This window comes from Catharus ustulatus, chromosome 4 (assembly GCF_009819885.2).
Source record: "Catharus ustulatus isolate bCatUst1 chromosome 4, bCatUst1.pri.v2, whole genome shotgun sequence".
In the NCBI taxonomy this organism is placed as follows: domain Eukaryota; kingdom Metazoa; phylum Chordata; class Aves; order Passeriformes; family Turdidae; genus Catharus; species Catharus ustulatus.
In genome coordinates this window covers 63,895,701-63,921,809 of record NC_046224.1, presented here as the reverse complement: position 1 = coordinate 63,921,809, position 26,109 = coordinate 63,895,701, and the positions used below count along the sequence as shown (strand labels likewise).

Here is a 26,109-nt window from a genome sequence, read left to right as displayed (position 1 = left end):
TTGTTTTATACCTTAATTTTAAAGACTGAAGAGGTAGATACTGTTACATGTTACTGTTGCTCGTATTTCTGTAGAGCTGGTTTTTCTGTTCTTTTTTCTCTAATCCAGGAAGAGATGCTTATGTGTCTGCACTACCACAGTTTGTTTTCTTAGTGCTTTTAGATTTTTATTGTTAGAGCAGAGATGTGGAGTCACCATGTTGATATGCATTTATATTAGTAAGAACAAGAAATGCTTCATAATTTCAGAACAAAAAATGGTTCATCTGTAATCCTCCCCGTGGTTACAGGTTCCCAGATGATCAAAATTCTTCCCCTACAACTTAAAAAAAGTGTGGCCTTTACCAAAATCTGCTTCTCAGTCTGTTTTTGTGTTGTTTGAAAAAGCAGTGCTAAAATCACTGCAGAAGTGGAGATGTTTGCATAGGACCTGATATGAAAACAGCATCTGGAACAGCTACTTTCTGTTAATAGCTGCAGAATTAATTGCTGTTGGTGTCACAACCCAAGTTACTGTTTCTATGAAGAGAAAGTGAGCTTTATGGGTGTGTATATATATGTTAATATTAAACTTAGCAGCTGAGTAACTATTCAGTGTTTTTAGTTCTATTTGGCTGTTGAGCATGTTTTCTAGTGTCAGGAGCACCTGGTATTGGTATGTCCTTGTGTACCATAATTACTCTCACTGGTGGTATTCTGAGGTTACATATATCCACAGCACAATGTATTTTTCTTCTCCTCACAGTGCAGGGAGATGATGCCAAGACTGAATTCTGTGCTTGGGAAGGTTTTTAAGAGCTTGCATGCCAGACTCTGCCCCAGACTGTGGAAGGATGTCTGTCAGTCTGTCTGTCTGTCTCTAGATCATCCCCAGAGCAGGACCGTCGATCTGACAGCTGTGAGGAGCAAGGATATGCCTATGGTTTTGTGTTTTGTGCTGCTTTGAGGCTTGTTGACCCCGTTGTGAGCCAGCTTGGCTCAGTGGGATGAGGAGGAACCAAGAGTGACAGGAAGGTAGTTTTCTGGTAGGTTGGTGGGCTGAACCATCTGTGCAGGAGCTTAGTGAGAACTAGAACTGGAACAAGAAAGGCAAGGAGGGGTAGCAGAGCAACGAGATGAATTCTGTTTTCAGGAGAGCACCCCAAGATCTACTCAGGGTGTAGTTCTGAGAGTGTGTTGTTAACAGGGAAAGGGGACTTTTCCAATTACTGGGAGGCTTTCCAGCAGGAAGGGCTTTATAGGTATTTTAATGGACCTTATAATTTCACGATTATAAGCCACACCATTTTGACTAAAATTTTGGTCCGAACCCAAAGTGCGACTTATAATCAAGTGCGGCTTATATATGGACAAAGAACAAAAAGTTGCTGTTTTAGTTTGGAGGACAGGTGTCTGCTGAGAAAGGCAGGAGCTTCTCTTTGAAATGGAGAATGTAAACCCCCTCCCTCCAAATTATTATAATTTTGAAATCAAGGGGCTTTCAGGCAAAGATATGGGAATTAGGAATAACAGTTCTTTACTAGGGAAATTAAAATAGAAATACAGTAGTACAAAGAAACAAACTCCAAACCCTGACAAAGTCAGAGTACAACCTGACACCCTGTCAGGCAGGGTGTTGGTAGCAGTCCCATTAAATGGTGGCTGCATCCTCCTGCAGTGACAGATGTGATTTAGTTGGAGCAGTGCTCCTGTAGAAGGTGCAGTTTCCCTCCGGAGGTCCAGTGGTGATGTGGAGAAATCTGGTTTTCCTTTGGAGTCCAGTGGAGAAAGGGGCTCCCTTAGTGTCCCAAAACCTCTGTTTTTATCTTGGTAAGAAATGTTGGGCTCTTCCCCCTGGCTGGAGCAACTTCCAATGGGATGCAGTAATTTTATCAGTCCCACAGTGGGACTCAATGGCCATTAGCAGAAAATGACTGGCTGGAGGAAGGATGGGTTGTGAAAAGATAAAGAACAAGGCCCTGCCTGGTTTCAATGGATGGCCCATTAGCAGAATATCTCCTGTGGAGATCAGGATCACTGCCCCCACCCTCAACAGATGGTGATAGAATAGATACCTTTTATCACACTCTGTAGTGTAACGTGTGGCTTATAATCAGGTGCGGCTTGTAATTGTGAAATTACTGTACCTTGAGGGAGATGTGGTTTAGGATGAGCAACACTCTATCTGCTGCATATTTAAAACCTTTCTGGTGAAGTTTTGCTGTGAAATGACCGATAATTTCCATGACAGACATAGGAAATGGGTTCATGCTGTGTGTGAGCACACCATCAGCAGGCTGTATATAGAAAAATAAAAAATAAGGGGGGATGTTTTCACAGCTGTCCTGTTTTGAGGGGGTTAAGTGGATGAATGGATGAATGGTTACATTCTGGCTATTTCTAACTGCAGAGAAGTGTGCATGCTGGAGTCAGGCTCAAGAAGCTCCCAGGCTCCCTGACCCTTGGCTGTTACAGCTGGTAAAGTCAGTACTCCTAGCTTGCAGTTACCTGGAAGGACAGGATCACACAAATGTTGTCATTAGATATTCAAAGCTGAAGTAGCAGTTTATTTTAATAGGGAGATTATGCTCTTTCATAATATTTTACTAATGAGTTCATTTAATGAAGTGCAAAAGGAATGTAAACTGAGGAGGTGCAGTTTTCTTTATTTTTCCCCCTCCTCTGGGAATTTTTAAACACTTTGTGCTAATGATTCCTTATTGTGCTTTGTCTTTATTCAAGGCATGTTGCATTTGACAGTATTTGACAGAAGATGATAAATACAGAGGTAATAAAGAGCACAGTGGGCCACTTACTTCTGTGTAACTGTTGAATGTTTTAGGTGCCATAATAAGACCTCCAAGGTGAGTGATGAGTTTTTTAAAAATGCTGTCAGAAATAAATAGAGTGTGTGTTGTAGCCTGCTTCTCTCCCTGACTCAGCTTTTAGGTAATTTCAGTATCCTAAATTTAGTTCATCATTTCATGCCAGCTCCATGTTTCCCTTTGGACTTTTTTACTAGAGAACCACTTACCCTAAAAAAAAGAATCCAGTTAAACTTGTTATAAGAAAAAATAAGGAGCAATTTTAAAATTTCTGTAAAGTATATGCTGTATGAGATATGTATGTATGGATTATAGAATTTCAGCTGTTTCCTCAGCCTCACTTGGACTTTGCTATTCCCGAGTAGTGCAGCCATTTCAAGTCAGGCTGGTAAAGCCTTCAAGGAAGAAAAGTGTCATTCAAATTAAAATTACCTGTGAAATGGCAGCCCACATTGCTAGCAAAACTGCTGAGTGATAAGTTGGGGTGCATGTGAGAAAAGAAGATAAAGTAGAAAATGTCAGCTCTGTTGCATGTACAAGTTTACTCTTGTTGTTTGCTATATTTTCCTGAACGCACATAGTGGAGATAAATTTACTGTTCCTAGTACCTGTGGCTAGAGCATACCAATAGTATATTTTGGACAGTACTTCTTTAATGTACATTTTAAATAGTGCTCTTGAAAAATAGGCAAAGGCCATGACATGGCCATAATTCTTTTTATTATGGCAATGTGCCAATGTTCTGTCCCCTGTATTGCTGGTACCAAACTGATAGGAAGTAAATGAGTTGGAGTTGACAATGTTGGAGTTGACAATCGTTGTGAGTCCCTTCCAACTCAGAATATTCTGTGAATCTCTGAAAAATGTTGATAGGTACCAAAGAGAAACTGTGTTTCATGTATATAAATGATGGTTATACCAGCATTGGGCTTGATTTGCAATTATAAAGTATTGATAAAACATTCACCAGCAGATCCTATTGCTTATTTAAAAGGAACTCTTTTAATGAAGGTTTTCTCTACCACTTTTAAAAAGTTTTCTCCATGCATGGAAAAGAACTGAAATCTTGGACTTGCTGAACCTTTTAGTTGATCAGTCTTGCTCCATGCTCTGCTGTGAAAATAAAATTGCAAGCAAGACTCTCAGATTTACATCTGAACTGAAGAAAATGCCCAAGAGTAAACTGACACTGCTGTCTGTTAATTTTCTCCAGAGTTCTGGGCTCTTGGTATAAGGAGCACAGTGTCCCCCTGTTTATCTGGGATTAGTGTGTGTACACAGGCTGGTTATTGTGGAATAGCAAATATACTCCAGCTTCACGGGGGTACCCTTGTGCTTAGAAGTGATTTTAGATGTCACCTTTTCTCTAAGCCACAAAATACTTGTATTTTGTTTTTTTGGTTTTTTTTCTGCTGGTGTGGGCTGTGTCATGTGGATGAATACCCATGCACTTCTGCCTAAAATAAAATAAAGATTACTGTGAGGCTTATCTTTAATACTAGTAATAGAATCAGTTGCATGGGTTTTAACTTGTAGACTTAAAAAAAATATTTAAAAGAAATTGAGTTTATTTCATCCTACTGTCCTATTTCTCTTCCATCTAGAGCCTAGAAAACTTTGCAGTGAGAGAGAGATACAAAAAGTAGTTGAGGTTCCATTATTTTAAGGATGATGGGTAGACAGGTGAAGTTGGGACTCAAGGCTTTGTATGCATAAAATAATTGAAATGACTTCTTGCTGTTGCTAAAACAGAGAAGTTCCCCTCTGTCCTCTCCTTCCCCTTCTCCTGGGACTAGCTCTGGTATTTGATGTTGTGGTGCTCTGATTCCTTTTGCTACCCCAGAGAACAGAAAACCACAGGATTCGTTGTCTGTGGTATTAGTGGAGTGAATAATAATTTTCTGTGCAAGAGCTGTGGCGAGGCACGTGATGGGGGGAGTGGGACTTGGATCTTCCTTCCCATGGAGCACGAATTGGGGAATCGGAAGAAGCTGTTGCTTTGGCTCTGGCTTTTATGAACCTTTAGTAGATATCTGGGAATCTGTGTGGGAGAGGCTGTCAGTGCTCAGTGCTCAGCCCTTGTGGTGCTGTAGGAAATGAGACTCCTGTGCTGCCTGTCCCGCTGGCCTTTGGTATTTGAGGGCCAGAGAAGGGGAGGGATGTTCTGGCGCTGAAGTCATCAGGCCAAGGGACAGCAGCTTCCATGCGGTCTCAGATAAATCATCTAATCTCTTGGTGCCTCAGTTCCTCATCTTTTAAGATGATGTTAGTCTTGTGGCTTTTGGGTTTGCAGAGTACTTACAATAACAGGGTCAGCTGTAGCCCGTGGATATCACATATCAGGTAAAGGTGCTCCTTGCGTCTCTCTTGGTGCGTTTTCAAGAAAAAAGGTGTTGCAAAGCAAATACAGTTTATTGCATAGCACAAGAGCATTGTCTCTCACTTCCCTGTGAATAACCCTGCCTTTTTTCCCACCTTTGTGTCTATTTTTGTGCTTTGAAGTCTGTTGCAGGAAGTTGGCCCTGTGATACTGGAACTGTGTAGTCAAAACCACTTCTTTTCCATATTGTTACTGTACTCTAGAAGTGAAAAGTTAGTGGGGAGATGGACTAAGTAGGATCTTGGCACTTTTAGTTGACAAAGTGCTCCTGTGTGCTTTCTTCACACCTTAAGTGACTCCAGACTGAAATCTCAGCACCTGCAGATGTTGCACTGTTTTCTCCTTTTGGACATTCAGGTTCCTAACAATCTAAATGAGGCAGCATTTCTGATTTCTTTCAGTTTCACGTCTTTTAAAACTGAAGGTTTCATTTAGGCATTTTTTGCATCACTGAGAGACATTTGTGTCTTTCAGCAGTCTTCAAAGTCCTGGTCATGATCTGGCTCCATGGTGCCAACTGCTGTATGGCTCATACAGAGCCATAGATGGAGCAAAAGTCATCATGTGAGAGAAGCTGCAAACTTCAGTGGTGCAAAAATCTGTGTGCACGTTACTTTCCACCTCAGTAGGTGGAAAGTGGAAATGTGTAACATTGTGGGGGGTTGTCTTAGAATTGTAGCTGGCTGCATTTTTATAGAAGCCTAAATGTCCTGAATCCTCTTAATGTTTGTTTTCTAAGACACATGGTGGAGGAACAAACTGGGAGGTGATTTATGTATCTCAATGACTAATGTCTTGCGGGCTGTAACTTAAAGAGTGTTAGGAGACCCAGGTGGGGAATTCACACAGAGAGCATATTTGAGCTCTGTGGTCAGAAAAGTTTCCTCTTAAACGATATGACAAGAGGAGAGTCCTCAGCCCATCTGTCACCCATGCAGAAGTAAATGCTCACATGGTACTGACTCCAAAGTAGAGGGAAAATCTGCTGCTACAGCCAACATTCCTTGCAACCATACAAATGTGTTCTTTGCTCACACAATAGCTATTCAGTTTGCCTACAGTCATTGTGCTTCCCCACTAAAGTTCAAAGGAATTGAAAATATACACAGGCGACAAAGCCAACTTTTGTTTTGGAGTGAATATGCATTTTAGTACAAGGTGTTTTTTCAGTGAGATTTTTAGAAAATTAACTGCTCTTAGTAATGTGGTCATCCACATTTCAGCTTAAAGGTTTCTGGGTGAATAGTAGTGATTTTTATTTGTATTTAATTTTTAATTTTCTCTAGGATTGACTTTTACTAATTGCCTTTTTCTCAAGGGTGGCCTGAATTTTCAAATTTGATTGTATAAATGTTGATGTCTCCTAACTCAGGTGTTATTAACAACACACAGACAAAACCTTCTTCAACCAACCAAAAGTAAACCATCAAAACCCCCACAACAACACCGAAACAACCTTCAGAAGAGTTATTTTGACTGTTCAAGCTTTGCTGAAAAATTTAGTCTTTTCTTGGTTTTCAAGAACGAGGGAGGAAGTACACAATTAGAATTCAAAGCATTTAGTCAGTAAGAATTGTGTAAATCCAATTACCATATCTGTATTCAAATATTTTAGTAACTTTTATTCTGTGGCACGTAGGTGTGCAGAATTCTTTCTTTTCACTAGGTGATATTGAAGTGCTCTTGCATGGAGAATATATGGAAATGAGCTCTCTATTTCAGCTATTAACGAGTTGCTGCCTCCAAACATGTGCAAGCAGCAACAGCCAAGAAACAAGACTCGGTCTTTAGGGATGTAATTTCATCTGTTTCTTGTATGGATCTTTTTTTGGCACTTAGAAATCTTGAAGGTGCTGGCAAAACAATCTTCCCATGCAAATAGCAACAAGGAAGACAATGATAATAGGCCAGACTTTATTTAAGAAGCTGACCAGACTGGTAGCTTCTACCTAAGAGCTTTAGAAATGCTTGATGAAGCAAGTTGTGGGGTTGATAGTTTTTAAATACTCTTGGAATACAGAAAAATTCCTGGAGACTTGAAAAAACACTAGTTCTTTTTGAGCTGAAACTAATGTTGCCTTAAGGATAATAAATGAAATTACTGTATATACTACATTGTTATTATATACTGTGGTAATTGTAATCTATTCGAATTCATGTGGAATAGCAGAGCTGAAAAATTTTGCTGTTTTGGATTAATTTTATGAAGAGAACTGTCATAAAAAAATGATGTTACCAAGAGAAGAGGGAATGGCTGAATTACGTTTCAGGCAGTGCAGGTGTGTTTGAAGAATGGTAGAAGGAAAAGCAGTGTGAGGGGATCTGTAGGCAAAAAGATACCCACACTCCAAAACAAAAAAAAAACCCATCCCAAACCCAGGCAAAAAAGAAACTTGTGTTTGGAGAGTGAAAGGTTAAAAACTGTAGTGTATTACATAGGAATTAATCAGAAAAGCAGAGCAGAAATTTCCTTCAAAATAGCTTGAAGGAAAACCATTTTCTACTTGTATGTACTTAATAAAAGATTTTTAGGTTCTCTAGAAGCTTGCTGTGGAGAATCCGGGGAATTGTCTTCAGAGAAGACTCAGAAAAGTATCATTCTTTACAAGGATGAATGAGAAGTGTTCACAGAAGAGGTTTTAGAAAAAAAATGGTAATGCCCATTGTAATAAACTTCCAAAACCAAGTACCAGCATCAGGAATGCCTCTGTAAAGCTGACAAGCCATTGCTAACCATGGTGTGGAATCTGGTGCTTTATTTAACCTTGGTCTTGGGGGAAGAGGTGATGACACATGCAATACACTGTAATGCACACTCTTTTAACAGGGTGTTGTTGATTAGCAGGCCCTGCAAAGGGGTAGCAGTTATAAAAAAACCTGCATTTTTAGAAGTGTGACCAATATACTCTGGAGAAGATTTGACTTGGCTTTTAAAGAGGGAAGTAAGGTTAGAGGCATTTGAAGGTATTGCAGAGATAATCTAAGAAATTAGGTTATATGTGGGAGAGGAGACTGATCCAGCGGGGTTTTTGAGCATGGAAAGATATTGGAATGAAGTACAACCTCTTCAGACTTCTGTTGTGTCACAGTACAACTACAGAGCATAAAACAAGTGAGAAGGGGTTTTTTCACACTGTGTTAATAAGCGTCATAGTTATTATCACAAGATAAAGATTTTTTTTTTCTAAATGTCCACTGTTGTTAGATGTTGGAAGCAGTATTCTGGGCAAGGTAGATTTCTGGTCTCATTTAGGAAGATGTAACTTCTCAAGTCCTCTCTTATATTCTACAGAAAGATTGGTTATCTCATGACAGCAACTCTTTCTGGCCTTAGAATTAGTAGTAAGACCTCAGAACATCATATGCTTTGCTGTCTGTAATAATAAATTAACAACCTATTGGTTTTCTTTGTGTAATGCCTGCTGTAACTGGTTGAAAAGGGGATTGACAAGTAGACGTACAAAAGTCAAAAAGAAACATTAATGGTTTTCTGGTTGGAAAGCACTGATGGGGTTATTGGGATTACCCACTAAAGCAGCAGAACATAACTATGGTGGGGTACTGTGTTCTGTATGTGTGTAGAATCAGTATAGCGTGAAAAGCTTTCTTTCAAGAGCTTCACTTCTAGTCATAAAAATGCTTTTTAAACTAACAGCTTTCTTCTGCTCAGTAGGATATGATTTGTTGGACGTGTATGTTGACCTGGAACCAGCAAGGAGATGACTAAGTAGGAGGAAAATGGTTTTAACATGCTCCTGCTTTGCCAAGGAATATGGAAACAATTACAGATTTGTCAAGTCTGTGGGTCAGCTAGCCTTGTAGTGATATATGATATTTCTCTGTGCACGACATACTTGATGTACTGAGCCGTTTTTTTTCTGAAGCACCATTGTGTGTTAGAAATGTGACTCTTTCTTTGTCCCAGCTGCTGTTTGTCACCTCCTGGTCATGCTGTTTACTGACCAGACGTGTCCGAGTAGGTGGGAGATTTGACGTCTCATCATCACGGCAGGCACAGAGGTGGTCTGTGGTCGTCCTTGTTTTATGGTGCAATTGGATAGCCAGGACTGTGCAATGTTTGGCACTTGCCAAACCCTTCTGGTCCATGCATTGGAGCTGTGCAGGAGGCCCTCTCCCGTTCTCTGTTCCTGTTTTCCCCAGCCATGACACCCCCAGTGCAGCCCTCCCTCGTCATGCCGGGGTGTGTTGTATCCCTCATGTGCCAAGCAGCCTCTTCCCAAGGCTCCAGACCCTGCACAGAGGATTCCTGGTGTGCATCCTTCTCTGGAAGAGAACCAGCAGCTTGAAAAATGAGTATTCAGTTTAATAAGATATGAAAGGTCTCGATGCTGTTTACTTTTCTTTTAAGAGCAGAACTGTGCTCTTGTGGGGCTGGGGAGTAATAATCCCACAGAATAAATCACAGGAACACCATTTCCTCAGTGCAGAAGGGATAGTACCCCAGTGGTTGATTGCTTTGAGATGTGCTGGTGGCCAGGTTCAAGTTGTGGATGTTTCAGGAGCGAGCCTGAACCACTCAGTGACCTCTGTCTCTCCCCTTTTTGGCACGTGTAAGAGTGACCTAATAAATATGTTATTGCAACAGATGTGATCTCATATCCTCTTACAACCACATGTAGGGCAGTCACTGAGGGATGGCCCTGTTCAGTGGAGATATCAAAATGTGGGGCAAGGCTTTAAGAAGGAAGCAACGATTTTCAAGAGGAGGGATTTTTACTAATACATCATACTAATATAAACAAGAATTGCTAAAAAATACAATGCAGCAAATTAATTAAATCATAGAATTGTTTTGGTTGGGAGGGACCTTTGAAGATGATCTAGTCCAGCCATCCTGTCATGGGCTGAGACATCTTTCATACCTTACTAGATGAGGTTCTCAGATCTCCATGCAATCTTACCTTGAACACTTTCAAGGATGGGACATCCAACTTCCCACCACCCTCATTGTAAACATGTCTTCCTTATGTCCAATTCAAATTTCTTCTGGTTTAAAACTATTGTCCCTTGTCATGTCACCTAAAGGCCCCTGTAAAAATTCTCTTTGTCTTTTTCACAAGCCCCTTTAAATATTGAAAGGCTATGATAAAGTTTCCCTGGAGGTTTCTGTTTTTCAGGCTGCACAACCGCCAGCTCTCTGTCTTTTCTCACAGGAGAGGTGTTCCAACCTTCTGACCATTTTTGTGGCCCTCCTGTGGCCTCACTCCAGCAGATCCATGTCTTTCTTGTATTGGGACCCCAGAGCTGGATGTAGTGCTCCAGATGGGGTCTCACCTGAGTAGGGCAGAGAAGAGGAATGTTAGTAAAAAATTGGTTGGTAAGTGGTTTCACTGAGCAGCAAAAAATGGTGTATTGACCTTCTGACAATGGGAGTTCTTGCCAGGCTGCATGGCCTTTTTGGGCTGTTGTTTACTGAACTCTTTCCTTTCTTGCGAGTGGAAAATAAGCTAAATTATTCTTTGACATTGTCAGCATTATCCCAGAGGTCTTTGGAGAAGCTAATTCCTTTGGTTTCTCCCTGCTGCATCACCCAGAATAATACCATAGTCTATCTTTAAGCAGCGTATGATGTTTGTTTTTTATCCCTAGTCCAAACATTTGTACTGGATTGTATTTCCCCTCTGCCTTCTTATGAAGTAATTCCAGCTGAATAGAGAATGTCTCCCTTCACTGGAGTTTGTGTTTTTCTGGGTAGGAAATGAGAGGCTCAGGTTTATTAATTTTTCTTTTAGCATTATGTAACCTGTACAAGGCTGTAAGTACATGAGTTTAAGTAGCATGTTCTTTATTAGCTCATTTTACAGTCCTTGGCCTGTTCCACTTCAAAATTCTCATAAGCAGCATAAGTTGGCCAAAGTACATACTTAATATTAATTAAATCTCTTAAACAGTGTCTAATTTTCTTTTTCCTCTTGAAGTTGGTGAGAGATTAGTAATAAAAGAAAATTAGTTGGCTGATAGCATCATGTATTTGATCAGTACAGAGACAGGATAAGTGCCTCAGGTGTATGGTGAACTCTTCATTCCTGTGTGAACATTCAGCATATTAAAAGTTGACAACATTATTTGAACATTCATCCTGACAAGATAATATTGTAAAAGATCACAATTCATGAGCTGAGGAAGCACTAGAACATGAAACATAAACAATTTTTACAAAGCCTTATTTCCTTCAATGGGTTTGTTCCTGTCACTGTTTCATACTTTACCTGAAAGTAGATTTGAAAGATCTGCAAATGATACTGATGAATCTGAGATTTTATTTGAGATTATTCCCTCCAAAACATAAAAAATAATTTGACTGTTGCTAATACAGGGTTTTGAGACTAAATGGTTTATTTCCTTTCCTGACCTCTTGACTGAAGAAACACAATTGTAGTGGACAAATCAGTAAAACAAAATCACATTTTAAAAAAAAATTTTATGATGAGGTTTTTGTGTTGAGAGCAATTGAAAGCATCCTGAGTGAATGAGATGTTGAGTGTTGATGAAATATAAACCTGCTTCTTCTTGATATTTGATGAAGTTACTGTCCTAGTTTTATTTTCATTTTGGTCTGCAGTGTTTTCAAAAAGGTTTGTCTTGCTTATATTCATAAGATACTTCTGACTTGCTGCTTGGTTTCTATCTTGTTCTTGTGCTTTAGCAAGAACTCGATGTCACCAGTTGTAGCTTCCAATAGGGATGGGGGCCATTCAAAATACTTTCCATTTTCCACTGAGGTACATTCTTAGAAGAAGAGCTTTTCCAATCCAAATAACTGGCATTTATTACTTTTTAATTGCTTAGTGTGATACTTGCTTACATTTGCTGTTTTAATGTCTTTTCCTGTCTGTAAAATGAGAGTCCCAGAGGGCACATGCGTGCAGTCACTGAATTCAGTTTACATAGCTTGATGGATGTTTTGGGAAAAGCATACTGTGTGTATGTGCAGTTTGTCACAGATGGTGTCCCAACAAGAAAAAAGTTGTGCTAATGCTGAAGGAAAATGACATGAATGTAAGTAAATGAAATAGCAAAAAAAGGATGTCTGAGAGCTGAGTGTCATTTTTTCCAGCTGCTGTGGGGAAGGCGGTCAGTGTGGCACACACATGCTTCACCTCAGCATTCTCAAGTTCCACTATGTAGGCAACAAACAATGGGCAGGAGAAATTTCTCTAGGCAATTTTGCACTTTTAAGTCCAATGTCCTTTTTTTTGGTGAGCTTTTTGTGAAATCTGGTCATGAACGTAGGTAGGGATCTTAATTCCATATTAAAGAAACAAAATGAGGTATATTGCTGGTCTTTGAGAGTCTAAAGAAAAGCCTTAGGGGGGAAAAGGGTTCTGAAGTTTAAAAAAAGGCAAAATGCAGATATTTCGCCCCTAATAATTTAACTTAAAGTGGGCCATTTGTTTACTTGGGTTTATTTTGGGGGACCAGTGAATTTTTAGAGCTCTGGTCTTGGTAGTGTGAGTCTGGTGAAAATAGTATGACTCCAGTGCCCTTCTGGGAATGTAGATTTCAACTCCTTCCTGTTCTGGCATACATAAATGAGGAGAGGGCTCATTCTTCACAGTTTAGAGTTGCTTGTGGAGGAGAAAAAACAGGACTTGCATATTGCTGAACACCGAGGAGATGTGTGTTATGGACCTGCATTTAGAGTCTGTTTAGGTTCTGTCAGGGAAGGCCAAGCTCTATGGCAAACTGTTCTATGAACTACTGTAAATCCGAAACATCCTTAAATGATTCTGAATTAGCTTTTCATCACCCCTCATAAATCTTGTCTGCTGCGTTTGTTCTGCTGTCTGCAGCTGAACTAATAGTCCGAACAGTCAGATTAACTGTGGGCCTCCATTTGCTCTGCAGGACTCCTCAGTGGGCAGACATCCCCGACCAACGCCAAGCTGGAGAAGCTGGACCCGCAGCAGGTGCTGCAGCTGTGCCTGCGGTACCAGGAGCACCTGCACCAGTGCGCTGAGGCCGTGGCCTTCGACCAGAACGCGCTGGTGAAGCGCATCAAGGAGGTGCGGGATGGGGAAGGGCTGGGGGGGCCCTGGGGCAGCAGCTTGTGCAGGGCAGAGGAGCCTTGTGGCTGTGCCCTCCAAGCCAGGTCCCCAGGCTGTCACTGTGGCTCCTGGCAGCTCCTGTGTTTGTGGGCTGTCCCCGAGGAGGCCTGGCTGCAAACAGCGGCTGCTCCTCTGGAATCACAAGTGCGGCAAGCAGCTCTTGAAGAAGTGAAAGATTTCTGAAGCTTTTAAGGCAGCATTCCTTATTTAGGTCTCTGTAGCATGCATTTTATTATGCCCCATGGTTAGGCTCTAATTTAAGGAAGGAAACAGTTATCATCTTCTATGGCTGGAGAAGGTAGTACTTCAGTGGATTTGTAGAGCTAGTTTGTTTTCAAAGCCTGTAGCATGTCATCTCATTTCTGACCTCTGTGGCAAAAAGGGCTCCTGTGCTGCTGCTTTCACCTCTAAACCATCATTTGGAAATCACTAATCTGTTTAAATATTGAATGATACTGTTTGAGATTGAAATAGTTCCTGGGATGAGCATCCTGCAATGGGATTGTCTCTCTCATGTGTGACTACTGATGTTGGAAGCAGTGGAATGGCTGCCAGATAATTTTTTTTTTTAAATCAAGACAGACTGGCATGACAGAGAAATGTTCTTGAGGTGTTTTCTCAGATACTCCCAGATGTGTAGAAGAGCTGGTGAATTCTACGAATGTCAAAAGTCCTTGAGACCAAATACCTTTTCAGAGTCAAAAAAGTGTTTTTGAGCATGTGGTTAATTTTTATTCACGCACTATAAACACTGACCTTGATTTGTTGTTGCTCCATTGGCTTAGAGTTAAGAAAATCCCACATGACAAACTGGGTAATAAATTTGATTAATGGGCTGTTTTGAGAAGCTGCTGTCATCATGAAGTTGTAAGTCCAAAATTATGTGGGAAGCATTAAAAAGGCCTTTTTACTTCAGTGTATCAAGATCTGAGGCCAGCTATTACACAAGATGTAAAGATATTTGCAGATGTTGGTGACTCAGATCACACAAACTCAGAAATGGAATTTAATTGCCAGCCTAATGACAGTGCACTGCATTAATCCAAGCAGATTGTAATTCTTTTGGCTGTTAAAGTGTGAGAGGGAATAGTGACATGATTTAAAGTCATGGTAAACACCAGCACTGCAATCTTCAATAATTGGGTTTGCCTTCTGTAGGGCAAGTGGCAGAGTCCCTTTCAAACTAGCTACGGTGGTTTTCTTCCAGTTTATAAGGCTTGTGACTGTCTTTCATCTAAAATAAACTAAATGATGATACTGATATTCTCACTAGCTTCTTTATAACAGCCTCCTCTGACAAAGTGATGGAAAAATGGGGAATTCTGTAAGTCAGAGAACTAACAAATCAGCTGTGGTTCAGTTTTTTTTGGTCACAACTTGTAAGTAACTTCAGATGCTTTCAGTCCCTCTGCCAGATCTGGTGGGTTTTTACTGTTCATTTTCCTAATAATTTTGAAATGTTTTTCTTGCTTTGGATGTTCTGCATGTGTGTTCTGGAGGATCTGGGTGGGACCCACTTGGCTTAAATAATTCTTTCCAAATTGTTTGGGCTCTCCTTGATGCACTAAATTGAACCGCTGCTGACAGTTGTCGACAACACGGGGTGCAGCTGAACCAGAGCAGGGGATGTCTCTCCTTACAAGTGTAGACAAAGGAAATCGCCTTTGGCTTCACTGATTTGTCAGCAATGATTTAGTTTTGCTATGTGCACAAAGCTTTGACCCTTAGTAAAGCATAAAAATGAGAGAGAAAATCAAATGTATTGTGAAAAGCAGAATGTGTGCACAAGCTGAGACAGTAAATTCTTTTATCCTCATTTTGGTAGCCAGTATTTCCCTTTCCCTTTCTTTAGCAGTGTTAGTACTGAAGTGTTTTTCTTCTGATAATAGACTTGTCAAGTGACTGATGATTTTAACTTCTTACAAAATGTTGGTGAGTTTCAGTCTCTGATTTCCTACCATTTGTCTGAGGTATGTTCACTTCTCAGATGCTAGCTGCAGCAGTAGTTCTGCTGTATAATATGCTACACTCACACTGCTTGCAGCCAGGACTTTTTTTAGTTTTTCCTTGACAAAATGTCCCAGAGCAAATATCTTTTGTTCATTGTCTGTGTCACCAGGAAAGAAGTTTCCTGGATTCTGTCAAAACTCAGAAGTACTGCTGTAAATTAATTGGTCCTCAATAACTCAGAATTGACTGTGGTGGTTTGCAAATCAGCACACAGTCTGAATTACAATGGTTCTGAATAGGAAAGACAATGAGCTAAAGAAAAAAAAACCCTACTTGTTTATTGCCATTCTTCTTAGTTAAGGTTTCCCTTTTGGTGGTTTCAGACCTGAATTTCCAAGACTGTTTGTGAAATCTTCTTTTCAGTAGACATACCCTGAGAGTGATGAACCTTCTGACTAAACTGAATTAAGCCAGCAAAAGATGAATGGCCTAAGTCCAAAATGCATCTTCAGCTTCAGGCCATTGCTTTAAAGCCCATATGGACTGGCCCATGAAGTTGCCTTTCAGCCCATTAAAGGGAAGGACTTAGGGAATCAAAAGTAAACCTGTTAAAAGAAGCCTGACAGAAGTGAATATGGAGATGTATTTTAATTTTGACACAACATATAAAGATGTTCTAGATGGGGCTGTGTTAGCTTGCAAGCAAAATTGAGCCTTTTGGTTCACAGACTTAAATTACCAATGCCTCAAATCCAGGGTAAGGGGCCTGAGAATTCCTTGTGCTATAATATTTCTGAAAAGGGGAAGAACCTCGGTTGAAGTGCCACTTGTATTTTCAAGGGATTTAATGCCACACTGCCCTTTAGAAAAAAACTAGGGAACATTGTGTTCTCTAAGAAACCAATACCTTAAATTTAGTCTTTGTTATCTTGGAAGTTGATGGATGAGGACTGTGGCAATCTATCCAACTCTTTATTTCTCCTCTCATCAGCAATGAAGTGTTGTTTATAAAGACTGGAATCTCAACAGGTACCATCATGCAGAAATAAGTGCACAGGATTATTAAGCTGGAAACATGTTAATCTTCATGAACTTCAGTTGATCTTGCTCATTTTTCTCCAGTCTTCTGTGCAAGTAGCATGAAATACCTAAGTGGTGGGGTTGTGTCTTAACCAGCCAGCACCAAAATGTTAAAATGCTCCTGAAAAGGCTTCACAATCTTTATTTTAATATAGAGAATTAATGTCTAGCAGTGTATGCCTGAGGCAGATGGCCAGTGCTCTGTTGTACATGAACTTTATGAAGGGATCTAGCAGTTATAAAGGAAGAGGAAAGATTATTTGCACTGGTGACAGTCTGAAATCTGTTTTGCTGACATGCACTGCTTTTCCTGGTGTCTGTAAAAAGACCAGTCCCTTGCTCCTGGAATATATGTGTGTAATCAGTTCCAGAACGTTCCCTTCTCTTGTGCTTTATGGCCTTTTGAGGAAAGATCTAAATGGGAATCCTTTGCACAACTGAATTTCCAAGGAAGAAAATTAAAGTTGTCCAAGCATCTAGCAGTCAGAAAGGTTTGTATTATTACAGAGCTTAGGTGCTTAATAAACTGTCACTGAACATCCCAAGTCTAGCATGCAAAGCCTTTTAGTAACACTTTGGGATTACTGCTTGGAGTTTATGATCATCAGGTACCAGAAGGAATATAATTCAGTTCCTTCTCACAGCTTGCTTAAACTAGGAAACTGGATTTCTTATTCCAGCCTTGTTTTCCCAGGTGGAAAAAACCTCCAACAACCCCCTGCCCCAACAGTGTAGAACTTCTCAAATAGGAGTAAGAAGTGCTAGATTTCATTACAGAGCTAGCAGACTTGATGGTGGATTTGGGCATGAAAGGGATTTGGGATAGGAAGAAAGCAAGTATCAGCCTGGGGTGTATGACAGTTTGTATTTCCAGGAGAAATGAGAGTATGCTGATTGTCTTGCACAAAGCTGAGGGATCTCATCTGACACAGTCTGCAGCTCTCAATGCTCAAGGAAGGAGAGTTCATAACACAAGAAAAGAACTGTAAGGATGTGTGGGTAGTGGAGCACCTTTGGGAGGAAACTGGAAAAGCTTTGCTTGTTTGGCTTAGTCAAATGAAGACAGAAAATATGATTTCTCTTTCTAAATCAGTTTGGCATTAATGTAGATTAAAAATGGCTTTTTCCCTTCCTGAAGGATTGTGTTGTTATAGGAAAAGTCAATTTACAAGCTTTCATTCTTAACTATTACCTCTTGTTTTGAAATTGAATTGAAATTTTCAAGGTGTCAACTCTGTCCTTAAGTGAGAATTGGGATGGGGTGTGGAGATGCCAGGAATATTGGCTAGAAGCTTTTCAGCAGTTTAATCTTCACTTTAGACAGGTTAGCCAGCCTTACTTGCAAATATTTGGAGTTGCACTGATGACTTCAAGATGGTGGTTGGTAGACTTGAGGGAGAAGGGTGGACCTTGTGTTAGCAGCTCCATAATTAGCACTGTGGTAATAATCAGATGCAATCTGCAGAGATGACTTCATGTTGAAAGCATTACAAAGCCTTAGTGCAAGTAATCTATCCATCTTGCTTTTTATGAAGGGTAAGGTTTCCTAAATGTTTCTGTGCCACTAGGGCATGAATGCCTCTACATGAGAACATGTATTAGCCATTATTGCAACACTGCTCTGAGGTATGAAACATATGATTTACTATTACAGTAGTTTCACGAATACAAGCCGCACGGATTATAAGCCGCACCCCCGGTGCCTCGACAATGTTGCTGTCTTTGTCAATAGATAAGCCGCACCCCGAATATTAGCCGCACTTTCGTTCGTCGCGAGAATCCGTGCGCAGCTTTCACAAATTGGCCAATTAGTAACAGGATCGCGGCATAGCGGGCTTTACTGGCTCGGGGCGGGGCCAGGCAGGCTCAGCCCGCTCATGGTTGCTGACGGGGCCGGCCGGGTGGTGCTGCAGCCGCCGCCGGGCTCACTGGCCCCCCTCTCCCGTCAGCACCGCCCCGCCGCTGCGTTTACGTACTCGCCCTGCCGGCGGGCCAGGCACTGCCGCCGCTGGCAGGCACGCCGGCCGCGTCGCCGCTGCGTTAACGTAGTCGCCCTGCCACCGGGCCAGGCACTGCCGCCGCTGGCAGGCTCGCCGGCCGCCCCCTCCCATCTGCACCGCCGCCGCGTTTCCTCGCCCTGGCCGGCACTGCAGGCCCCCGCACCGCCGGGCTCCCCCACGCTGCTGGCCCCGATTCTGCTGGGCTTCCCCCGCTGCCAGGCAGCCCCACCCGTCGGCCTTCCTGCTTCTGCCATGCTCCCCTGCACTGCTAGCCCCAGTTCTCCCGGGCTCCCCCGCCCTACTGACCCGGCTCTGCCGCCCCCCTGCCCCGCCCTGCTGGCTCAGGCTCTGCCGCCCGCCCCCACACTGCTGGCCCCGCCTCTGCCAGGCTTTCCCACCTCTGCCGGGGCCGGCCGGGCTCCAGCTTGGCTTGGGGCTGCCGCGGGCTCTCACTTCCGTGTTGGCAGCTTTTAGAATTTTGTTAATAGATTAGCCGCCCCGGAATATTAGCCGCACTTCCGGGTTTCCACCAAAATTTTGGTCAAATTGGTGCGGCTTGTATTCGTGAAATTACTGTAATTAATTAATGTGGGCATTGCTCCTGACTGGATGTGCCATCTACCTCTAGAAGCCTGGATAAAATGCTGAACTGTACTGTGGTAGAATTCTCTCTAATCACGTGTATGAACTGTGCCAAAACTGTAGTGAACTGGATGAAAAAGAAGACTTTTTAATTTTTTTTTTTTTTTAACTGGAACAGCAAATAATACATTTGAAGAGTGGCTGCTGGGACTCACTGCAAATTGTCTGAATCCCAAATCAGATGAGCTCCAGCTGAAAAAAGAGGCTCAGGTAGCAGTTGTAAAAGAAACCAACATAACAGCAGTATATGGTAAAGAATTTATAAAAGTTTTTAAGGTCAGAAAGGATTCTTGGGTCACAGCTTTTCCTTTTGCTTAATCCAGTCCATAGAATTTAATTCTTTTTTATGCCTGACCTAAGGCTACACAGAGACTGAACTACTTACTTTACAATTTTAAGTTTTTCTACCAATTTGTAGTACAAATTATCAAATGCCTTCTTGCATTTGATCAATTGATTCTAGAGGTTCATTAGTAGACATAAAAAAGAAAAAATACTCAGCTTTCTGTGAATCTTGAAGCCACTTCAGCTGAATACAATAAAAATGAATGTTCAGAGTAGATCAGAACTGTCACTACTGCCATGCTGAACTTCTGTGTGAGTCACTGATCTCTGATGGCTTGTACTCTTGTTACTGTATTTTGAACAATAGTCTATAGCCTCAGAAGGCTATAAACAATCTACAGTGCTCAAGATTTCCTTGAGCCTTTCCTGAAGCCAAAAATTTACTGTCCAGATGTAGTGACCTCCAGAAGTTTGCTGGGATGTGTGAGCTTCAGCACTGTGGAAGTATGGTGGAGTCAGCCTTGGAAGTCTCTCTGCTGGGAATGAAGGAGTAGAATCTCCCCTTAACATCAGTGGGGTGTAGTTGGCTCATTTCATGTGCTCTTCAAACATGGAAGGAAGAGCTGATGTAGAGCTACAAATAGATATTTCAGGAGTTTTTCAGGTTGTCAGTGACTTTGTTAGAACTGACATGCCTTTGAGTTTCCCTGGCAAAGGGAAGTTGATTTGGACTTTCATATGAGAAATGTGGCTGGCAGGAAAAGTGCAAAAGCTTCGTCAGGGCTCTCAAGTGTCCAGAAATCCCCAAATCCTGACTGCTGGGCTCATGTCCATGTTCATCTAACACTTCAGCCTTGTTGCATGTATCCAAGGCATGTGCAGAGCACATGGAGGGAGATCTGATGCACCCAGATGTGTTGGACTGGCAGGGAAAATGTGTCAGAGTGTGTGAACCCAGCTTTGCAGTTCCCCAGAGAAAAGAGAGCATCTTAGATAATCCTTTTAGCCCTTCACACACAGTAGGAAATAGTTAAAGGTCCTTTGCATTCTGTGAGAACAGATTTAAGAACATTTAAGAACATTTTCTACTTAAATATAATTTTCTTCTAGTGTGTCTAACCCTGACTAAACACAGCAATATCGTTCCCTTCTGAAAGACTTCTGTAGGACATGTGGAAAAGAAGAACTACAGCTATCAGGTCCCATCTGAGAAGCTGAGAATAAATAGCAGATGGCTTGCAAATGTGATGATGCTGATTATTTTCACTCTGAAATGAGGGTGGTGGTGTTTTCTGAGAAACATCTCATTAATGATAGTGGTCATCTCTTTTCAAATCAAAGCTTGCTTGTGATGGGAAAGCCAGCTTGCTTAAAGCTAGTCATTCTGACATGTTGAAAGTACAGACTGAAATTTGTTATAAAATAACCCCCTAAGGGTAAATAGCATTTGTAATTGCTGTTCTGTAGCATTCAAGCTGTGGCTGGGTATAGCAGTGTTGTGGGCAAGTAATGTGTCAGCAGCATAAAATCAGGAAATGAGGAGATTGAAGGTTGTGTTTTCTAACAGAACTGTTAGGTAGCCTGAAATAAGAGTTGTGCAAGTTATCATTTAGGCAATAGATCTGTAGCAGATACATATTTTTTCTTTTCCAGGAACAGCTAATTGAAGACAGATCAAGAGTGTGTTACTAATTACTGTGGAATTGTATTCCACAAAAGAGAGGTTTTGTGAGAACATTGCACACACAGGTGCAATAATCTTGTTTGGTTGGGGTGTTTGTATTTATTTTTCATAAACTTGATTATTTAAAATATGTATGGAAGCATTTCTAATGCTCAGGATGTAACTTGACATTTTTTAGCCATGGTAAATTTTAGAGGTGACTTCTTAGATGGACGTGGATCATTTTACAAAAGCAACAAATGAAAACTCTAAAAAGGTTTTCTTATTAATCAAAGACGGTGAGCTAGAAATCACTATGACCTTTTCTTTATGGTAGTTTAGAAAGCTTATTGGGTTTTTTTTCCTTTTTGCTTTTTCAGGAATCTTGTGCATTTAAGCCTGATACAGCCACAACAAACACAGAGTTTGAACCCAGTATCTTGTGCAGGGGGAGAGATGGTGCTGTTCACGGTGTGATCCTGCTGGTTTGTGACTGTCAGGCTTCTAGTCAGGCCAGCATGGGCCAGGAGACCAAACCACTGAAGAAGAGAGAGGCTGGGAAACTCAGTTTGTTTTGAGGACTTAGGTGCAGAACTAAGCTTGTGCTTATTCAGCTCCTTTGAAGGAGGATGGTGTGACTGCTGCTTTGCAGTGCCCTGAGTTTCACTTGGCTTTTGTGAAGATAGTGTAGCTGTTTTGAAAGACAAAGATGTTGGTATCTGTAGTGTTGAGGGACATGTAAGTAAAGACAGAGCAGGGACTGTGGTAGGAGATCTGTCCAAACTGGAGAGCTGGCTGGCAGGTTTTGCTGCCCATCTTCTCCCACCTCTGTGGAGCCCTGCCTTTTTTAAACACTTGGAAGTCTGGGTGCATTAGGTCTGGGCAAGAGGTAGGTATTGTTTCAGTCATAGCTTTGGGACTCTTTTTTTAGCACCAGTCAGGGATAGCAGCTGTAACTTAATCTTGGGGGCTTGCCAGTTGGCAGAGGGATGCTGGTGGCTCTCGGGCAGGCAGGGCTCCAGTTGGAGCTGGGAGAGAGGTGTGGGCTGAGGAGGCCAGGCTGTGTGGGAGTGACAAACACATCCTGTCAAATAGCACAATAGGCAGGGAGAGACTGACATAAAGGTGGAAAAGATTATTTCGAGAATAAACCTTCTTATTCTTTGGAATTTGAATGCTTTTGTGTGTCCCAAGGCGTCCCAGAATAATTAAATCTTGATCCTACAGGTGCAGCAGCTTGATACATTTTATCATGTATCTACTATAGAACTAAGGGGCTAAACATAGGTATAATTTAGATCTTTAGGAGTAAGGGCTTTAATGTACCTATTAATATTGCTATAATTCAGTTCTAGAGACAGTTAAATGGCTTCATTCTCTAATTTGACCATGATCTGTGCAATGCTTAGACAGACTAACCCTTAGCAATTGTTTATAGCAATGACAGATCACAGAGGGAGCAAAAGGAATATTTAGGCAGTGAATTCGATCTTAGCTGTGATAAGGAAAACCTAAACACAAACTACAGTTGTTTACCTGGCAGTGGGGCAGAGGAAGGGTACAGCTCCATGAGAGCTATACTCTGGGCTGAAGCTGAAGAGAAAGAGGTGGCATCTGTGTCCTGTACCCTGGCACAGGAGCTGCCCAGTCAGTTTATCACTTACCAGTGTGTGCTGAGTGGGAGAAACAGAGGATGTTCCCAGCATCAGGAAGTCATCGCGATCTATTGTGCTGACTTTGCGTGACATTATCAAAGAGAGAGGGGAAGAGAAAAAAAAGCCATTCATTGAGCACATTTGTTTTCAGGCAGTACAGAAAGAGGAGCTGTCTTCAGTTTTAAGTGTGTTGATTGAAAAGTATTTTCACACCAGCACATCGTGACTAATATTCCATGCAGTCATGTTCCTGCCTGCCACTTTCTGATGTGGTTTGTGTGCAGCTGCAGGAAGATGTTCATTTAACCCCAGTCAAGCACCTGACAATGTGAAGGAAAGGCTGCTTGTTCTCGGAGTGCTGTTCTAGAAAAAGAACTTTCTGGAATGAGGATTGCACCTTAAGAGCTGTGTATTTTGGAGGGGCAGCCACAGGGGATAGGAGCAGAGAGGGAATTGTTGGGACAGGACACAGGACAAATGCATGTTTGGCCAAGCTCTTGAAGACTGTAACTAAATGTGGGGGGAAACAAAAACATCTTCTTGCCTTATTGGCATTTTAGGAGGGACTGGAGAAGCTGGGAATGTCCGAACATCCTCTTACGAGAAGTATTTGTTTTGTTATGAATGTCAGCAGTGCGTCTTTAGAAACTTGATTCCAAGTTTAATGAACTTGTGATTGCATTTGCATGTTCTGCAAGCAGGGAAAATGTGTCTAGCTGCAGTTTTCAGTCTCTCAGTCATTGAACTAACAAGATGTGACCTCTGTTTCTGAGAGCTTAGGACACACACATGCCCATGACAGGGGTACTGTAAAATCACGCCAGGTAAGAAGCATGTCCATACATATGTGTGTGTGGTATACTTGTATATATATGGGCACTGGTTTGTTTTCAGTGTGGTCTCTTGAAAAGAATTGGGCATTGGCCAGTGCTGACCTCAGTCTTTTTGTGGGCTAAATTAATGTCTTTATTCTGCTTGGCAGTGTGGGCCAAGAAGAATTTTTAAATGAATGCAAGAATTTATGGTGTGCAAGATGTCTGACAGTATCCTCAGTTGTTTTTGTGTTTCATCAGTGTGGTGTTACAAATGGGGCTGTGTAATGCAGAGGAGACTCGGGGCTGACAATGTGAATGGTGCAGTAGGAGGGGCTGTGCTGGGGCCCTTTTAAGTGAGGAAATATCCATCTTGCAGTGTTGTTGGAAGTAATTATTAATCTGTTTTCATTTGACGAAAGAAATGCCCAGTAGATGTCATTTAATGTTTAAATGTGAAGCTGAGGCATAAATTAGTGTCCTGTTGATGATAATCCACAGTGGAGGCATGAGCTTTGAAACAGAAACAGGCACAAATTCTTAATGTCACTGGCTGTGCAAAAAAAAGTGTGCCATGCTTGAGGCTGAGTTTTAGGCTGGTCCATTTTTATGAACCTATGCTTCTGGAAAAAAAAAAACAAAACCTTGAAGAATTGCCTCCATCTTTTTTGATGAAAGAAGGGGAGAAAGATCCTGTGTTCTACTCTGGGCACGTCCATCCTCAGGTTTGCTGCTTTGACAGGAGGAATGATTTTTGGAAAGAAATAACTTATGCATTAGGAGCTCTCACCCCTTTGCTGAGAACACATCTTTTTTTCTCAACTGCAGATGGGGCAGAACCTCTTGATTTGATGAAAATTAGGACTCTGACATGACATGCTGGGCTCTGTCCTCTGCTTTGTTCTGTTGCTTCTTAACAGGCTTCAAGTCCAATGTTTTAATTCTCCAGAAACTTTTCTGTACCACTAGGCTGGGGATGCTCATAGCTTACTGAGTGGTGATGTTTGAAGGACAGACTGGTGGTGGTGATGTTGTCAGGGGCTGGTGACAATGCTGCTTTACATCTGTCATATCTGATGGGTTCAGCGCAGTAGGGAGTTGTCTGCAGCTCTGGTGGCCTGGCATCGTAGGAGGCTTGAAGCAACCAGAGCAGAAACAAGGGCTCAAATAAACACTCTCAGATGTTTGTAGGACAGTGAAGAACTACTGGCTCTGGGGTGTCTTGCTGGGCTTCCCAGAGAGCTTCACAGTCTGGGATGGGCAAGAACGCTGAGACTTGAATGTTTTTCAGATGAGAATGTGGCAGGGCTTTGTGTCAGGGATGTGGGAGTTGATGGATACTGTTCAGAGAGGGCAAATCCACTCTTTGACCTTCAAGGGTGTCTTGGATTGCCTTGGCTGTAGACAAGGGACCAGACTCTACCTCAGCTCCCCTTTTGCAGATGCTTTTTGTTGCTACTATGTGATATAGGAAATTAAATAGATAGAAATGAGATGGATTCTTATGTGTGTTCCTTGCTCATTATGGGTTCCTGCAGCCAGTGTTAGTCTCTGTGGTGGATAAATAGGGCTGACCCTCAGAATCTGAAGGTCCCATCTGAATGCCAGAGGAATGGGACTGCATGCCAGCAGAGGTAAAAGCACAAGGTCTGGCACTGGAGGAGCTTGCTTGGAGGAGGAGGAGGCAGGAAGGATGTAAGTGTGTACTTAGGCCTGCTTCAAGGAAAGCTGAGACATTGGCATTTATCACAGGAATTACCATGTAGTTGCCTCTTTTTTTAATAATAGTTAAAAAGACCAGGTTCAGACTGAGTAAAAATTGACCTTTCCTCGCAACTGCTCCACTTCAGTTCTCCCTGTTGTGTCTTGGGCTGTGCAGCTGCTGTGGCCTCCCATGGCAAGCAGACTTGGATGATAGGTGGAAGGAAACTGTAGGAAACACTCACTTCAACCCTTTCTTGTGAGGCAGGTTTTTTTTGGCTGTTGTGAATGTGTCCAAAGGTAGCAAAGTGCTTGGAGGCTACTCTGCATTTCTTCTTTCCATTGCAGGTCAGCATCGGCTTCTCCCCTCATTCCCCGCCAGTAAGTGGATGTTACTCACACAAGGAGCCTAAAGTTAGCAGATGAACATTATTGGAATGGATAGAAAGGGGAACCTTGGGTGTTTTTTGCTTGAAAGCTTGGTAGGTGCCAGCTTTACATCTTGCACAGGCTGTGAGGCCATGTGGAGAACCTGCCAGCAGAGGAGAACTTCAAAACCAGAGGAGGTTTCTGCCTGGGTCCCTGTGCTGCTCTGTTTAATGAGGCATGCTGGCTTTTGGCAGGTTTCCCACTGGCTGCCCCTCCAGGCCACTGTCTCTCATTAGGTAGGATGTTTTTGGGCACTGGATTGAACTTACTGATTGGTGGTGGTCTGCTTTTTACACACTCCTCTTTACAGAGCTAGTGCCAAGCTACTAAATTATTAAGCTGGGGTTTTAATAGAAACCCCTGTGTAGGCTTAAATTGTTTCCACTCTATTTGGAGTTTCCTGCTCTGCTGGTTTTTATTTTGTCCCGTGCATGAAGGCATGGAGGAGGGAATTCACAGGAAAGCACAGAGGCAAAAAGGAAGAATTCTGCCTGAGAGCAGTAGAAAGTGCAGGAGAAATAAAAGGTCAGTTGGTACTGTATGCAGCTCTGATGGAGGTGATGAGGGGCAAAATGCCCCCTAATCCCCTTGACACTTCAGCAGAAGCTTGTGTGCTTGTTTTCAATGCTGTTTGTAACTT

The 26,109-nt window shown here is 41.9% G+C and overlaps 1 protein-coding gene across 2 annotated transcripts in view; it reads left to right on the top strand.

Annotated features, from left to right (window-relative positions):
* The window catches only part of BORCS5 (BLOC-1 related complex subunit 5), an 88,141-nt gene that overhangs the window by 56,483 nt on the left and 5,549 nt on the right, over positions 1-26,109 (top strand). For both annotated transcript variants that reach the window (XM_033058249.1, XM_033058250.1), the window contains one exon: positions 13,053-13,210. In XM_033058249.1, coding sequence (XP_032914140.1) covers positions 13,053-13,210 — 158 coding nt within the window. The remainder of the gene's footprint in view (positions 1-13,052; positions 13,211-26,109) is intronic.